This window comes from Bos indicus, chromosome 12 (assembly GCF_029378745.1).
Source record: "Bos indicus isolate NIAB-ARS_2022 breed Sahiwal x Tharparkar chromosome 12, NIAB-ARS_B.indTharparkar_mat_pri_1.0, whole genome shotgun sequence".
Taxonomy (NCBI): domain Eukaryota; kingdom Metazoa; phylum Chordata; class Mammalia; order Artiodactyla; family Bovidae; genus Bos; species Bos indicus.
The window spans coordinates 29,548,826-29,567,220 of NC_091771.1; the positions used below are offsets into that span (position 1 = coordinate 29,548,826).

Below are 18,395 nucleotides of genomic sequence, written 5' to 3' on the forward strand. Positions count from 1 at the left end.
ACCCCAGTATCCTTGCCTGGGAAATCCCATGGACAGAGGAGCCTAGCAGGCTACAGTCCATGAGGTTGCAAAGAGTCAGACACGATTGAGCATGCACACACACACACACACACACACATATTTACTAACCACCTGCTGCTGCTGCTAAGTCACTTCAGTCGTGTCCGACACTGTGTGACCCCATAGATGGCAGCCCACCAGGCTCCCCCATCCCTGGGATTCTCCAGGCAAGAACACTGGAGTGGGTTGTCATTTCCTTCTCCAATGCATGAAAGTGAAAAGTGAAAGTGAAGTTGCTCAGTCGTGTCCGGCTCTTAGTGACCTCATGGACTGCAGCCTACCAGGCTCCTCCATCCATGGGATTTTCCAGGCAAGAGTACTGGAATGGGGTGCCATCGCCTTCTCCATTACTGACCACCTAGTAAGTGTTAAACACTGTGTTCAGCACTCAGAACTCAGAGGTAAACATGATCCATCTGCAACATCCTATCTGCATGAGATAAAATGTTAAAATATGAAGGCAGGGGTGAACTTTTCTCACAAGGTATTTCTGTCTCACCTCCAGACCTCAGATACTGTTCCCTCTGCTTAGAGTTCTCTCTCCTATTAACTCCTACTCACTCCACGGGACTCAGGTTAAATGTCACATTATGTCATGACCTTCCCAGATAAGATCTGATGCCCTGCTGTGTTACTTCTAACAACGCCCAGTGTTTCCCTTAAAAGATGTCTCACTTTTAACTGTAACTGCTTCTTCAATGGTCCATCACCCCCTGCTCCTCTGCACCATCCATTCAGTCAAGACCCTTGTCTGTCTGTCCAAGCTCCTGCTATCATAGTGCCCAACACACAGCTGGTACTCAAAGTTATTTCTTACCTAAAACAATATGTGGTCATTGTTGATAAAGAGAAATAACCAATTGGAACTTATTTCTTAACTCTGGTTTATAGTTTTCTTAATTCTCTAAAACTGGTAAAACATATAGTTTTTTTTTTCCATTTAGAAACGGCTCATTGTAAGTTCCATCTGTCTGACAGCTCCAAACCTCAAAGAGAATTATTTAACATTGCTTCCAGATATTTAACTGCTATTTCATTCTTTTTTCTTTAAAGTTAAAGCAAGTTTATTGAGAGAGATACACATTCCATATAATATGCTGCATATCACAGGGTGAGAGCGGCCTATTTTGTTCTTCTTAATTTTAAATTAAGTGTTTTTATTAGACTGAAAAACCTCTTAATCAAAATTAAACTTCCTTTTAGCACTTTCTCCATGCAAAAAAAAAAAAATACTTGAAGTTGTATTTACCTTTGATGGGTCATATCTTCTGAGTGTTTCTAAGAGTTGTACAATTTGTATTCTTGTATCTTCTTCACAGAAGAAAATCCATGATGAATTTCTGCTATATGTTACAGAAAAGCTGAGAAAAAGAAAGATTCTAGTAATCATTTTTATAAAATGAGTTGATAACAAGGTTTAAAACTTACTAAGGAAGAGAAATCAGGAAGTAAATACAGGACATATAAAATAGCAAGAAATCTGAATTTTTTACCCTATATTTTTCTTCCATGTACAGTTTCAGCTTATATTAATAGAAAAGCCAGATACTAATGGTTTGTGGAACAGCCAGAGTTCAAGTTAACTCTTTCCATGACAAACCCCAGCTCAAAAGATCTCAAAATCAGTCTCAAAATATCAAATATACTGATATTATATCTTTTAAGACAGAAACATTTAAAAATATAAGCTATTCATGATTAAGAATCAATCATTAAGAAATCTGATTAAGGCAGCAGTCATAGAATCCAATGACTTTACTTGCTGACTCTCGGGAAAAACACAGTTAGTGAGAAAACAAGGGAGCCTGCAAGTGTCAGGTAGAGATGCCAATAATGAGCACATTTCATGGGCAACGTACTGCGGTAACAGCGGAAGTATGGTCCACACGCCTTCCTGCTGAGCCAGCTGGTGAAGGAGGAGCACAGTGGGCATTTCCTGAAGAAACAACCATCAGAGCAAAAAATAAATAATACAATATGACCACAAAGATTTCTTTAAAAGACTCAAATTTCAAACCAGGTATTTTTAAAGATCTGACATTTTATTCTTCATACTACTCTTTTTTGTTCTCTTCAGGAGCCACTAGAAATGAAGGACTTCAACTGAACCCACACAAACTCCCCAGCGCCTAGGCTCCAGACAGCGCTGGAGCCCTGAAATTTGCATATCTGCAAAGAGGACTGGAAGGGAAGAGCCCAGGGCAAGTGAGGGAAAACTCAGAGGTATAAACACAGCTTTTACTGTGTACCCAACGGAGGAAGCGTGTGGAAAATGGAAAATAAAACACTTCGGCTAAACAAAAGGAATAATATACAATTTATTTCATGGGAAGAAAAAAATTTTAGAATGCCCTAAAAACACTAAAACACCATCATAATGAAGAGCTTCAGTTCTGAAAACTAGAAATAGAATCCTTAAGTACTCAGGCAACAACAGTTACAGCATAATGATGGAATTTCAAAATCTATAAACTTAGTAAGAATGAAGATCCAGAAATAGACACAACTATAGCTATATATACATGCATATACATATACATAGAGACTCATATTTTTTAAGCTATAAATATAAAACGATTAAGCAGTATTCAATCTATTTGCAGTTGTGACAAGCCAAAAGTCAGACATATAATATGCTTGAACACCCCCACAACAAACTCCAGCATATTCTGTGCTTTATACAAGCTATATCCAGGTAACTATTACAGGCAAAAGACTTTAAGGATACATGTTTAACTATTTGAAATATTACCACACTAAAGTAGATTCCATACCATTCTTGAAGTTCATATAAGCTTATTATTTAAGAAAGAATGATTTTCAATATAAATCTTTGAACTATCAAATATGTCTTATTTCTTCATTTTATATAGTATTTTTTAACTTTCATGTACAAATATGAAATGTAAAAACAGTAACCTAAGGTTACATCTACTCAAGGCTATGGTTTTTCCAGTGGTCATGTATGGATGTGAGAGTTGGACTGTGAAGAAGGCTGAGCGCCGAAGAATTGATGCTTTTGGACTGTGGTGTTGGAGAAGACTCGAGAGTCCCGTGGACTACAAGGAGATCCAACCAGTCCATCCGAAAGGAGATCAGCCCTGGGATTTCTTTGGAAGGAATGATGCTAAAGCTGAAACTTCAGTACTTTGGCCACCTCATGCAAAGAGTTGACTCATTGGAAAAGACTGATGCTGGGAGGGATTGGGGGCAGGAGGAGAAGGGGATGACAGAGGATGAGATGGCTGGATGGCATCACTGACTCGATGGACGTGAGTTTGAGTGAACTCCGGGAGTTGGTGATGGACAGGGAGGCCTGGCGTGCTGCGATTCATGGGGTCACAAAGAGTCGGACACGACTGAACTGAACTGAACTGAAGGTTACATCACACTAACAATATGGCATGTTACAGAGAAAAGCAAACCCTGAAGTTTGAATTAGCAGCTACCCAATATAACTCTGGGCTTTCCTACTGTTGATTCTGAATAATGAAGTAATTCTCACTGTCTTTCAAAATGTGTTATATGTATACATATACACATACTAGCTGTATGTTTTATACACATACATGCCATATATGCACACATATATGCCATATCTGTACATGTATACATATATAGCTATATGCTATATACATATATATGCCATAAATACACAAATATATACCACACACATATTCATAGGGGATTATATCAGAGAAAAAAATCATGTGTGAAGATAACTAATAACTTTAACACATGCATTAAAATTTCAAATAATTATTTGTTGCTCAGTCACTATGTTGTGTTCCAACTCTCTGCAACCCCATGGACTGCAACATGCCAGGCTTCCCTGTCCTTCACTACATCCTGGAATTCTCTCAAACTAATTGGGACCATGCTAATATGCACTAGCTAGAAAAGAAACACAGAAGACACTTAAAAAAAAAAGTCTTACAAGAAAATAAGTAGCAAATGCGCTTTTATGTAGCAAATGAAATTACAATAATGAAGACATTATGACAATGGGAATGTCTTTACATTAAATATTAAAACAGACATAACTCCAACCATGCAAAACAAAACAGAGAGCATAACGGAGCCAGAAAAATGAAAATATTTGTGTCAGAATGATGAAATGATTACATATACACTTTAAACTATCTTTTAAGTAAAAATCTGTTTTCAGCAAAAATAAATACAAAAATGTGGCTTCCAAACAAGAGCCACCCTTCTGAGTTATATGGCAAGTTACAGGAAATATACAAGGGATGGCAACAAGCATTGCTATGACACCAGACAAGTAACTTCAGCAGAAAGACTGTGAGGGCCCTTGCCAGGCAAAGATGCAAAGGTCAGGATGATAGAAGTGCAGCAGACAAAGGTTTAGGCAGTAAAAAGGAGGAGTTAAAGTCTAGACTAAAATAAGCTCTCTGGATTACTAGTGGGTTACAATCTTTCCTATCTCCATTACTTTTTGTTTACTAAATCACATGCCTGGATTTCTATTTGCTTCAGTTGGTTAACACAAAAATGGCAGCCAAGTTTTCTGTACCTCTGCATCTCCAAATAGAAATATTTCAAAAACTAGTGTTCTATGTTGACAACTATCTCCAAATACGTCTCAAAATATAAAATAGGTCCTCACTTGATACTCAAAAACATGATCTTGAATAAGCCAAGGCCATTTGTGAGAATTGGACCATAAAGAAGGCTGAGCACTGAAAAACTGGTGCTTTCAAATTGTGGCGTTGGAGAAGACTTTCTTGAGGGTTCCGGGGACAGCGAGGAGATCAAACCTGTCAATCCTAATGAAAATCAATCCTAAATACTCATTGGAAACATTAATGCTGAAGCTCCAATACTTTGGCCACCTGATGCAAAGAGCTGACTCATTGATGCTGGGAAAGATTGAGGGCAAGAGGAGAAAAGGGAGACAGAGAATGAGATGGTTAGATAGTATCACCAACTCAATGGACACAAATTTGAGCAAACTCCAGGACATAGTGAAGGACAGGAGAGCTCAGCAACTGAACAATAACATTTTACTTACAAAGTTTTGTCTATTAATCCTCAGAAAGTACCAATAGCTTTTGTTCTTGTTTTATATATACATATGTGTGTATATATGTATGTATGTATGTGTGTGTATTTATGTATTCTCGTCTGTATGCACAACAGACCCAGACTTAGATACACACATATTCATATGTATTGAGTTGGCCAAGATGTTCATTCAGAGTTTTCTGTAAGGTATTATAGAAAAACGCAAATCAACTTTTTGGCCAACCAAATATTAGCATGGTGTGGGTGTGCTCAGTCCGGCTCTTTGCAACCCACGGACCGTAGTACCCCAGGCTCCTCTGCCCATGGGATCATCCCGGCAAGAATACAGGAGCAGGTTGCCATTTTCTCCTCCAGGGGGTCTTCCAGACCCAGGAATCAAACCCATGTCTCTTGCATCTCCTACGTTGGCAGGCAGATTCTTTACCACCGCGCCACCTGGGAAGCCCTTATTAGCTCCCTGAGATAAAATAATTTAAAAGGTAACAAAAAATGTTCCATCAAATGATCTTATCTCAGTTCTTAACACTTGAGACTGTAATAATTTACATTCTTTCTGTCTGTTCTATCCATACTACAAGACTTACACCTCTTTGAAGTACCATATCAACAGCTTAAGGCACTTTTGGACACAAAGACCACTTTTTAAAATGTAATGCCTGGCTGAATAAGAAAGAGTTTTTAAACAAAAAATCAAGGGAAAAGTAAGAAAATGTTCTATCAACAGAGCCCTTTGGAGTAAAAGCTAGATGCTATGGCACTGATGTGTGGAGTACTGCCTCTCACCAACCTAAAGAACGCTTATAACCATGCTACTATGTCAAACCTAAAAGCTGAAGGTAAAATTCTATCAAAAATGAGATAATACCATTTCAGAGGCAAGCATAAGGGAACTAAAAATACAAATAATCAAATCAGGGTAAATGACAGAAAAGGAAAATTTTTTTAAATGGAAAAGTTGATCACGGTAATTTAAATACTTTAATTCTATTTGTCTCATTGAACCAAAAATCTACATTTCTAGCAGGCATCTGCTTCTATCCTAATAAGCACTTTGAAGTCAGAAAGCCTACAGAACCGTCCCACAGTACTTCCTTTGAATTTTTTTTCCTCAAGGCACATTCGCATTTAAAGACACTAATAATTACTGGGAACCAAAAATTCAAAACCAACACTCTCCCTTGTTACCTGGCTCTCATACATATTCATCATCTTCATTCACGAAAAGGTTCAGAATCCACAGCTGAGCATCTGAAGATGCTCTGAGAGGAAAAAGCCCATTATTCTTGATATGGAGGGAGCAATCATTCAAAATTTATATCTAGAAATATCAGTAGTATGAATGAAAATGCCAACATGTGAATGTAGATCAAAGCAGATTAATATTTTAAATGTCATAAGTAACTTTAATTATTAGACAAATTTGGTTTGGGACCACTTTAGTCCTTCTGCCTCTCTCGAAAAAAAAAAAAAAATCCACTAATTTAAGTCTGTGATGCTTTCCTTTTTCCTTGTCAACAGACTATTTCCCAAAATATGTAACTTGTCCTTGCATGTGAGCTAAGTCGCCTCAGTCGTGTCCAACTCTTTTTGACCCTATGGACCATCACCCGCCAGGCTCCTCTGTCCATGGGATTCTCCAGGCAAGAATACTGGAGTGGGTTGCCATGCCCTCCTCCAGGGGATCTCCCTGGCCCAGGGATTGAACCCAGGTCTCTTAGGTCTCCTGCACTGGGAGGTGGGTTCTTTACCACTAGCGCCACCCATACCTTAATATAAAATATAAGCCTGGCAGTACATGAGTTTATGGTCTAATTCAGTCTCATTATTAAGACCAAGTACTCAGAAAGCAAAACCCAAGACATTTGTTAGTATTAGGCAAACGTTCTAAAGGACTGAATTGTGTTTTAAGACTGATCCCAGTTCAAATGCATTTCCAAAGCCCAACAATTATATAGTTTTTAGGCACTGAACTGAGCTTTTAGACTAACAAATAAATCATGACAAAAATTAACATGTTTATTGTTATAATTTCTTCCATATGAAGTAGGCCTATCTTATGAGGATAATAATAGAGATGCATAATATCTTGTTGGGAACATATATCAGACAGATTTACTAGCCTTTAAAAACCCACCATTCATTTGTGGACCAGCAGATTACATGTAATGCTATAATAACAAACCTTCCAAGAACCTAAGCCTATATTAAATATATTTTCCCCCAGAAATTTGTCTTAATCATTAACTGTCATTTCTTAACAAGAGAAAAATATTACCTCATCATTGATGTAATTTATTTTAATTTATGTAATTTATTTACTTTGAAATGCTCTACTAAATACATTTTTATGGTTCATAAAACCTGCTTTAAATAATCATTCACTCATTCATGAAAGGCAGTGAAGTTTAGCATTTTAGGAACCTGATTTCTGGAGCCAAAGTGCTTACATAAGAATCCTAGCTCCAGCTCTTCTGAACCCTGCAGTCTTGAGCAAGTTCCCAGACCTGCCTGTGGTCTGTTCTCTCACCTCTAATATGAGTGTAACAACAGTCCTGGGGATCAAGTGAGTTAATATATGCCAAGCCCTTGGCACATGCTTGAATGTGATGGTTACTAATATTATTATTGATTGTATGGTATTTGTTGAGCAACTGCTATGTGCCAGGTACTGTTCTAGGACGATAGCAAACAACTGTGCAAACATAGGGCAGAGTCCCTGCCCTCTTGGATCTCAAGTTCTAATGAAGGAGGCAGGCATTAAGCAAAGAAATCTAGAATACACTGTCAACAAAAAAATGGTATTAAAAAAAAATAAAGCCAGGTAAAGTGAGAGAGGGCACAGGCATGGAGTTACTTGCACACAGCAGCCGCAGCGATCTGCTGCCTGGCCCTGAGGTTAAGGCCCCACCTGCGTGTCGGGAGACAGGCCAGAACTGAGAGGCAGACCTGACAGCACCGCTTATGAGGGATGGGAGCACGGGCAGGTTGCTGAATCCCGCGAGGCCTTGGTTTCCTCTCTGCAAATGGGGAGAGTTACAGAAACCACATAATAACTTAGACGAGCTGAGGCTTCAAAAGTGGCAGAGTGCACTGACACGAAGTAGTAGTAGTAAAACAAAGATGACAGTGTGTGCTAAGTCCCTGCAGTCGTGTCCGACTCTGCGACTCCATGGACTGTAGCCCTCCAGGCTCCTCCGTCCATGGGATTCTCCAGGCAAGCATACTGGAGTGGGTTGCCATGCCCTCCTCCAGGGGATCTTCCCGACCCAGGGATCAAACTCAAGTCTCTTACGTCTCCTGCACTGGCAGGTGGGTTCTTTACCACTAGCGGGCACTCAATAAAAGTCAGCTGTGGTCACTCCTGTAGATGTGAACCCTCCTCGAGGGTCTCCACTGCAGACCCCAGCCCCACGTGTTAGGAGTCTCGCTAATCCCACCAAGCCCACCTTCCCAAATAGGAACTCAGGGTGCTGTGTGAGCTCAGAGTGGCTGCTGCTGCTGCTGCTGCTAAGTCGCTTCAGTCATGTCCGATTCTGTGTGACCCCACAGATGGCAGCCCACCAGGCTCCCCTGTCCCTGGGATTCTCCAGGCAAGAACACTGGAGTGGGTTGCCATTTCCTTCTCCAATGCATGAAAGTGAAAAGTGAAAGTGAAGTTGCTCAGTCGTATCCGACTCTTAGCGAGCCCATGGACTGAGCCCTCTGCTAACATCCCAAGAGACCCCAGTTCACTGTCTCCATCCGTGGGAGTCCCTGCAGCCACCCCAGGCAGGAGTCCAGCAAACACTACTTCAAGGCTCAGTTCAGATGTCACAACAAACCCAAACTTTCCAACCAGGGCATTCTGCTGCCTGGCTTGTGTTTTCATGGTAGCTGCTGATGTGGCTGCAGAAAGGAACGTACAGTGTCCCTTGATCCCAGCATAGGCCTCCCGGAGGGCAGCTCATGCAGGGGCCCGACCACAGGGAATCACAAGGAAGAGGTCACCCCACCGGGTGTCACCTCCACACACCAGCATGTGCTGCCACCGCATCTGGTCCTGACTGTCACTACCAGGGGAAGGAGAGCTGGTGATCACTTCAGGACTTCCCTGGAGGTCCAGTGAAGACTCCATGCTTCCACTGCTCCCTGGTTGGGGAACTAAGATCCTGCATGCCAAGCCGTGTGACCAAAAAATAAAAAAAATTAAGTGACCACATCTATGGGTCCTGGCTCCAGACTCAGAATCCTGAGTTACAACATCCAACACCCTCCCTGAGTGGGGGAGACCCTGAATCTGGCCTCTGATGTCTTTAGTGGGCTGAGCCCACTCCCACCAGACTCACATGGGGTTGAATTTGCTGGTAAGGGAGGGGGTCCGAATGCTGGGGGCCAAACAGAAAGGCATGTTCATGACAAGATGTGAGGAATTCACTGCTGAGCAAGCCCCTGAGGAAGTGGACTGTCCCACTGTTCTGCATTCTGGGGCATCTTGCTCAAGCCTTGCCTGAGTCAATATTCCACAAAGACTTAGTAAATGGATGCATAAATTTTTATTCAATAGCAATGTGATAAAAACATTACCTAACACCTGTCAATTATGACAAAAAACAAACTTCACTAAGAAATTAAGCATTTGATTGGTCTCACCTGAAAAAGGAAAAGACCCTGATGCTGGAAAAGATTGAAGGCAGGAGGAGAAGGGGGCAACAGAGGACGGGATGGCCTCACCGACTCAATGGACATGAGCTTGAGCAAGCTCCAGGAGATGGTGAGGGACAGGGAAGCCTGGCGTGCTGCAGTCCATGGGGTCGCAAAGTCAGACACAACTTAGCGACTGAAAACAACAAATAGGGAAGCTTAGTGAAAGCCACTTGACTCACAGCTCACCCTTCAAGGAAGTGCTTCACCCTACCTCCTTGCCAACAAAAAAAAAGTCTAAAAATAGAAAACATAAGGCCATTTTCTTAAGCTTCTTCACACTAATCCATGAAAAGCTTTGCTCCCAGCTCTCCTGGCTTATTGCATGGAAATAAGGTTTGTTTGTTTTTTTTAATTAATAAGCCAAGGCCTAACTCTTCTCAAGAAAACAGTGATTTCCAAAACTTTCTGTGAATAAGCAGAAAGAATCATTTATTTGTACTGTTATAATTCTGCCAGGTTTTAAATAAAGTTCATACCACAAAAGATGGCAGCAAAATTAGAAGTGCCTGTTCTCTTCACTTTGGTTATTTGATTTCCATGTAAATCTTAGAGTCAGCCTGGCAATTTCCAGTGAAACACCTACTGGAGTTTTCATTGGGATTGCATTTAATCTCTTGATAAATTTAAGGGAAATGGACACACTATTGAATCTTACAATCTATGAATATGCTTTTTCTCTGTTCATTTAGGCTTTAATTTTTCTTTAACTTACCTGAGAAACCTGTCTGCAGGTCAGGAAGCAACAGAGCCAGACGCGAAACAACTGACCGGTTCACAACTGGGAAAGGAGCACGTCAAGGGTGTGTGCTGTCACCTTGCTTACTTAACTTACATGCAGAGCGAAGTGAAGCGAAGCGAAAGTCGCTCAGTCGCGACTGACTTTGCGGAGTCATCATGATGCAGAGTACATCATGAGAAATGCCAGGCTGGATGGATCACAAGCTGGAATCAAGATTGCTGAGAGAAATAACAACCTCAGATGTGCAGATGATGCCGCCCTAATGGCAGAAAGCAAAGAGGACTGAACAACCTCTCAATGAAGGTGAAAGAAGAGAGTGAAAAGGCTGGCTTAAAACTCAACAGTCAAAAACAAAGATCATGGCATATGGTCCCATCACTTCATGGCAAATACATGGGGAAAAAAATGAAACAGTGACTTCATTTTCTTGGGCTCCAAAATCACTGTGAATGGAGACTGTAGCCATGAAAGTAAAAGATGCTTGCTGCTGCTGCTAAGTCACTTCAGTCGTGTCCGACTCTGTGCGACCCCATAGACGGCAGCCCACCAGGCTCCGCCGTCCCTGGGATTCTCCAGGCAAGAACACTGGAGTGGGTTGCCATTTCCTTCTCCATAGATGCTTGCTAGTTGGAAGGAAAGCTATGATAAACCTAGACAGCATATTGAAAACCAGAGACATCACTTTGCCAACAAAGGTCCATCTAGTCAAAGCTATGGTTTTTCCAGTAGTCTGTATGGATGTGAGAGTTGGACTCTAAAGAAAGCTGAGTGCTGAAGAATTGATGCTTTTGAACTGTGGTGTTGGAGAAGATTCTTGAACTCCCTTGGACTGCAAGGAGATCAAACCAATCAATCTTAAAGGAAATCAGTCCTGAATATTCACTGGAAGGACAGATGCTGAAACTGAAGCTCTAATACTTTGGCCACCTGATGCAAAGAGCTGACTCACTGGAAAAGACCCTGATGCTGGGAAAGATTGAGGGTAGGAGGAGAAGGGGACGACAGAGAATGAGATGGTTGGATGGCATCACTGACTCAATGGATATGAGTCTGAGCAAACTCAGGGAGAAGAACAGGGAAGACTGGCATGCTACAGTCCATGGGGTCACAGGCAGACATGACTTCGCAACTGAACAACAATTTTTCTCAGTAATGTTTTCTACTTTTCAATGTAGAATCCTGAACATTTCTCATTAGATTTATCCCTGTGTATTTAATGCTTTTTGATGCTATGAATAAATGATATCATTTAAAATTTTTCAATTCTAATCGTCACTGCTTATATATAGAAATACAAATGATTTTTAAACATTGACCCTGTTTTTTTAAACTAGTGACCTTGATAAACTCTTTTGTTGGTTTTGTACATTCTTTTTTTTTTCCTTCATGCACAATCTTGTAGTCTCTGAACAATGAAGTTTTCTTTCCTTTTTTTTTTTTTTTAAGCTATTGTGGGTAGGGAGAGTACAAAGATTTCTAAGCAGCTAGTCTGGCCCCTTTTGGCCTAAAACAGAAAATGTAATCCAACATCTGCCATAAAATGAAATGTACTCACTCAGTCATGTCTGACTCTTTGCAACCCCATGGACTATACAGTCCATGGAATTCTCCAGTCCAGAATACTGGAGTGGGTAGCCTTTCTCTTCTCCAAGGAATCTTTCCAACCCAGGGATTGAACTCAGGTCTCCCACATTGCAGCAGATTCTTTACCAGCTGAGCCACCAGGGAAGCCCAAGAATACTGGAATGGGTAGCCTATCCCTTCTCCAGTAGATCTTCCAGACCCAGGAATCAAACTGGGGTCTCCTGCATTGCAGGTGGATTCTTTACCAACTGAGCTATCAGGGAAGCCCAATCAGGGCACCATACCCACCTAAAAAATAAAACACACCTTGTAAGCCTAATCCACTTCTGAATTTTCTTTTCTGTATTTGGAGGATGCTTTAAAAATGGATCCATAATTCATCTGTGCTTCTGCCCCTCCCCTAGGTCCTGCCTTCATTCTAAGCTCTGCCCATCCCCCTCTCCACGTCCTGCAGGGGCTTCTTCCCTGTTCCTCATTCAGAGTGATTCCCCAACCAAGCATGACCTGTGCCTGGTGCTTAGGTAAAGGGTCACACTTCAGAGTCTTCAAAACATACATGAGTCTTTATTTTACTAGAACCTACTTTAAAACAACCACCATGCTTTAGCCTCTCTTCTTCACTGTTTCAAATGTAATCTCTTTTAAAAATCTTTGTACGTATTTATTTTTGGCTGTGCTCGGTCTTCAGTGCTGTATGGGCTTTCTCTAGTTGTGGCGAGCAGGAGCACTCTCCAGTCGTGGTGCACGGGCTTCTCTTTGTGGCAGCTTCTCTCATTGCCGAGCACAGGCTCTAGGTGTGTGGGCTTCAGCAGCTGCAGCACAAGGGCTCAGCAGTGTGGCTCCCAGGCCCTGGAGCACAGCCTCAATAGTTCTGGTGCTCGGGCTTCACTGCTCTGCAACATGTGGGATCTTCCCTGATCAAGGACCAAACCCGTGTCTCCTGCATTGGCAGGCAGATTCTATACCACTGAGCCACCAGGGAAGCCCTCCAATTTAATCTTATTTTGAAACTCCTTTGTGGATTGGGATATTGGGATTTGAAATATATACACTATTCAGATCAGATCAGTCGCTCAGTCGTGTCTGACTCTTTGCAACCCCATGAATCGCAGCACGCCAGGCCTCCCTGTCCATCACCAGCTCCTGGAGTCCACCCAGACTCACATCCATCGAGTCAGTGATGCCATCCAGCCATCTCATCCTCTGTCGTCCCCTTCTCCTCCTGCCCCCAATCCCTCCCAGCATCAGAGCCTTTTGCAATGAGTCAACTCTTCGCATAAGGTGGCCAAAGTACTGGAGTTTCAGCTTTAGCATCATTCCTTCCAAAGAAATCCCAGGGCTGATCTCCTTTAGGATGGACTGGTTGGATCTCCTTGCAGTCCAAAGGACTCTCAAGAGTCTTCTCCAACACCACAGTTCAAAAGCATCAATTCTTCGGCACTCAGCCTTCTTCACAGTCCAACTCTCATATCCATACATGACCACAGGAAAAACCATAGCCTTGACTAGACGGACCTTTGTTGGCAAAGTAATGTCTCTGCTTTTGAATATGCTATCTAGGTTGGTCATAACTTTCCTTCCAAGGATGTAAGCGTCTTTTAATTTCATGGCTGCAGTCACCATCTGCAGTGATTTTGGAGCCCAGAAAAATAAAGTCTGACACTGTTTCCACTGTTTCCCCAATGGTACTATGGATAAAAGAGATAACTAATGAGAACCTACTGTATAGCACAGGGAGCTCTACTCAATGCTCTGCGGTGACCTGAATGGGAAGGCAGTCCAAAAAACAGGGGATATATGAATACGTGTAATGGATTCATCTTGCTGTACAGCAGAAACTTACACAACATTGGAAAGCAACCAAACTCCAATAAAAGTTAATGAAAATAAATAAAAGTTTGAAAAAGAAATCCCTTAGGAGAACAAAATGGTTCCTATAATTTTAAGCAAGTGTTCATACATTTCTGAAGCTGCAGTAAAAATGATCCGGGATCAACCATGGTTACTGGATCCCAGGACGCAGGAGAGGGGAAAAAAGCAAAACCTCTCACTGGACAGTCTCTGCATCACAACACAGACCACAGACACAAACTTCTCCAATAGAGGCTTCACCAGGGACCGAAGTGTCAGTGCCCATTTTTATTTAACAAAACAAAACAAAAAAAAACAGAATTTTCCCACAAACATCCACTCCAGGAGGAATTTTTTCAAGTTCAAAAAACCTAAGTCATAACATAATTGACACCCAGACGCCACCCGGAATAGGTATTTAGGACAGAACACACTCAAGTGCTGATTAAATCAGAGACTGTCACACACTCTCCTCGTGGGCTTCCGTCAGCCTCACCTCCACTTGGCTTTTGTTCATGCGCCTCTTTAAATAGTCAGGCTCTCTAACTGCACGTTACCCTTCCATCTGTAATGCAGGGAGAAAACATTTGAGGAAAAACAGTAGCACTTCTTCCAAATTTGCAGTCTTCTCTCTAGAGATGTGCACTCAGGAACCCCACACTAGGCCACCACATCCCCCACCTCGCCAGCTCTACTTTCCACCCATTTCAATCTAAAAAGACCACTCTTCCTGCTAAAACACACTTTAATTATCCCCCCAAACAAACCCTAGGTCTCTCGGCACCCCAAAGCCAACCATACTGATGATTCATGTCTACATCTTCCAGATCCGTTCAGTTCAGTTCAGTTCAGTCGCTCAGTTGTGTCTGACACTTTGCAACCCCATGAATCGCAGCACGCCAGGCCTCCCTGTCTATCACCAACTCCCGAGGTTCACTCAGACTCATGACCATCGAGTCAGTGATGCCATCCAGCCATCTCATCCTCTGTCGTCCCCTTCTCCTCCTGCCCCCAATCCCTCCCAGCATCAGAGTCTTTTCCAATGAGTCAGCTCTTCACATGAGGTGGCCAAAGTACTGGAGTTTCAGCTTTAGCATCATTCCCTCCAAAGAAATCCCAGGGCTGATCTCCTTCAGAATGGACTGGTTCTAAACCAACATCCCTCCAGCTCAATTCCCGTCCCCGCTTCCCGACCTGACACAAGTCTTCCCTCTTTATCTCCTCAAGCTTCACATGCGCTGTCGGCACTATATTCACTCATGCTTTTTACACATCACTCTGCTTCCTAAACAGCTTCGTGACTATTGTCTTTTCAAGGGTCCCATGGACTGTCTAGAGATGTTTGAAAGTACCTAATATAGCTAGAATTGTGCAGTTAATATTTGTCAAATAGATAGGTTAATAGACTTAACTTGATTTTTAATTTCTACTTATGTGTGTGCTGGCTCAGTCATATCCAACTCTTTGCGACCCCGTGGACTATAGTCCACCAGGCTCCTCTGTCCATGGGATTCTCCAGGCACCTGAAGAATACTGAAGTGGGTTGTTGCCATTTCCTTCTCCAGGGGGATCTTCCTTACCCAGGGATCAAACCTGCGTCTCCTGCATTTTCTATTATGAGATTGTTACCGTCTATCTTATTCCACGGGATCACAAAGAGTAGGACATGACTGAGCGACTGAAAAACCACCACCACCATCTATAAGTAATTCAAGGAACTGGAGTATCTGTTAATTCCTCTCAAACTGCTCCACAACAATCCAGAATGGTTCTCTGCACATAGGATGCACTTGGTAAAGTCTGCTGCCTTCCTCTTTAGAAGAAATGTCTCACTATAGACTTCAAAACCATTATGAACTGCACTGTAAGCTTCAAACCTAGCGATGGGAGTGACAACCCACAATGACCCAGATTGTTTCAGAAAATAAGAACAGCTTCACCACTGCAGTAACAACTCCAAGTACAGTATTAAGTTTCAGACAGAAAGTTCGCTTAGGCTCCTGGTTCCTCCAGTCACATGAGAAGAATGAAAAACGTCTTGTGTTTTCAGTAAGACTGCATTTTAGCATCTTGAGGCAAAACAGGCAGAGGATGACTTGCCAAAGCAAAAGAGAACAGCTAAAAGCAGATGCACGACTGCAGCAACCATTACATTTTTGCACCTTAATTTTTGGCAGATTTCGTAGTCAAGTGCAACCCGACAGGAGTAATGAATAAATAAACTGCAGCTCTAGACCTCTGGTGGTGTGGGAGGAAGAGATATTTTGGGCTATCAGATAAATATTCACATGATAAAACTTACCGGTGATTCCTTCCTCACTAAGCAACTGTTCTGAATGCTCATGGTGGGCAAATCTATGAAAACAAACAAAACTGCAACCTGAAGACATCGAGTTCAGGTTGCAGGTGACATCCTGTCCCATTAGAGGCGCAGCGCACACCTGGCGAACGATGGGGCTGGCCCCTCGGAGGAGGAGGAGCCGGCCGCTCCGTGCCACAGGCTGGAGAGGCCCTGATAACTGCCTGGGGTTCGGACATCCTCAGTTTCCCCAGCTGATGACTAGGCCGTCAATTCTTTCTCAAGAACGTGTCAGTTTCAGATATAGAAAATAGACTTATGGACATGGGGAGAGGGGAGGAGAGGGTGAGATATATGGGAAGAGTAACATGGAAACTTACATTACCATATGTAAAATAGACAGCCAACAGGAATTTGCTGTATGTCTCAGGAAACTCAAACAGGGGCTCTGTATCAACCTAGAGGGGCTGGGAAATGGGAGGAAGGTTCAAAAGGGAGGGGATATATGTATACCTATGGTTGATTCATGGTGAGGTTTGACATAAAACAGCAAAATTCTGTAAAGCATTTATCCTTCAATAAAAAATAAATGAATTTTTTAAAAAAGGAAAAAAAAATGTCAGTTTTTTAAAACAAGTTTCAGTCAAGCTATAACCTGGGAGCCATTACCTGCCTCTCAAAGTGATCCTACTGCCCTCTACTTTGTGCATCTCAGCACTTAATTCTCTGCACTGCATCTTCTTTCTCTATTTTTATGGAGTTCTAGGTCAGGGTAGCTTATCACTGCTCAAAGAGCTGTCTGCAGACCCAATGTGAGCTTTCAACCATCTGTGGATCTCCAAAATGCTACCCATGGAATAAATTCGACTCTCAAGCATATAAGTAACATGAAGAATTCTACAAAGATAAAAAAATGAGCCAGCATCATGTACAGTTACAAATGCTTAAAATCGTTCCAGCCATTTCAACTACCACAAGACTTGTTAACCCAAAGATGAAATTACTTTAAGTCCTAACAGGACACCCTGGATCTTGTGAGCAAATTAAACCCAAGTGCTAAAACAACGTTCTGTCGTAACTATTTCAATACTCATAGCTGGCTTTCCGGAGAAGGCAATGGCACCCCACTCCAGTACTCTTGCCTGGAAAATCCCATGGATGGAGGAGCCTGGTAGGCTGCAGTCCATGAGGTCGCTAAGAGTCAGACACGACTGAGCGACTTCACTTTCACTTTTCACTTTCATGCATTGGAGAAGGAAATGGCAACCCACTCCAGTGTTCTTGCCTGGAGAATCCCAGGGAGGGGGGAGCCTGGTGAGCTGCCGTCTATGGGGTCGCACAGAGTCGGACACGACTGAAGCGACTTAGCAGCAGCAGCAGCAGCAGCTGGCTTTGATGCTAGGAACGAATTTCAGAATAAGAAAAACATACCTTCTGATAATTAAAGGGAGCTTTCCTATTGCTTCAGTCTAGACTCCTCCTATGACCATGGAAACAGGATGGGGAGGGGTTTCTTGATGATGATGCTTAATTAGGTGTCTTTAAATGTAAAACCAATACTGCCACCTAGTGGCCATCTAAGTCACTGGCTAAACAGGCGATCTAACCAGCAAATAGTGAAAGCAAATGACAGTACAAATTAAGCAGAAGCACACTGAAACTAGACAGACGGCGTATTAAAAAGCAGAGACATCACTTTGCTGGCAAAGGTCCACACAGTCAAAGCTATGTTTTCCAGTAGTCATGTACAAATGTGAGAGCTGGACCATAAAGAAGGCTGAGTGCCGAAGAACTGATGCTTTCTAATGAAATCTGGTATTGCAGAAGACTTTTGAGAGTCTCTTGGACTGCAAGATCAAACCAGTCAATCCTAAAGGAAATCAACCCTGACTATTCATTGGAAGCACTGATGCTGAAGCTTCAATACTTTGGCCACCTGATGTGAAGAGCTGACTCCCTGGAAAAGACACTGATGCTGGGAAAGATTGATGGCAGGAGGAGAAGGAGGTGACAGGGTGAGATGGTTGGATGGCATCATCGACTCAATGGACATGAATATGAGCAAACTCGGGGAGATAGTGAAGGACAGAGGAGCCTGGCTACAGTCCACGGGGTCGCAGAGTCAGACACAAC

General features: G+C 42.3%; 1 protein-coding gene across 2 annotated transcripts in view; it reads right to left on the minus strand.

The window, feature by feature from the left end:
• B3GLCT (beta 3-glucosyltransferase) overlaps positions 1-18,395 on the minus strand; it is a 118,187-nt gene that overhangs the window by 64,707 nt on the left and 35,085 nt on the right. For both annotated transcript variants that reach the window (XM_019971744.2, XM_070800205.1), the window contains exons 5-6: positions 1,920-1,996; positions 1,310-1,421 (exon numbers count right to left, since the gene is read on the minus strand). In XM_019971744.2, the coding sequence (XP_019827303.2) occupies positions 1,310-1,421; positions 1,920-1,996 (189 nt within the window). The remainder of the gene's footprint in view (positions 1-1,309; positions 1,422-1,919; positions 1,997-18,395) is intronic.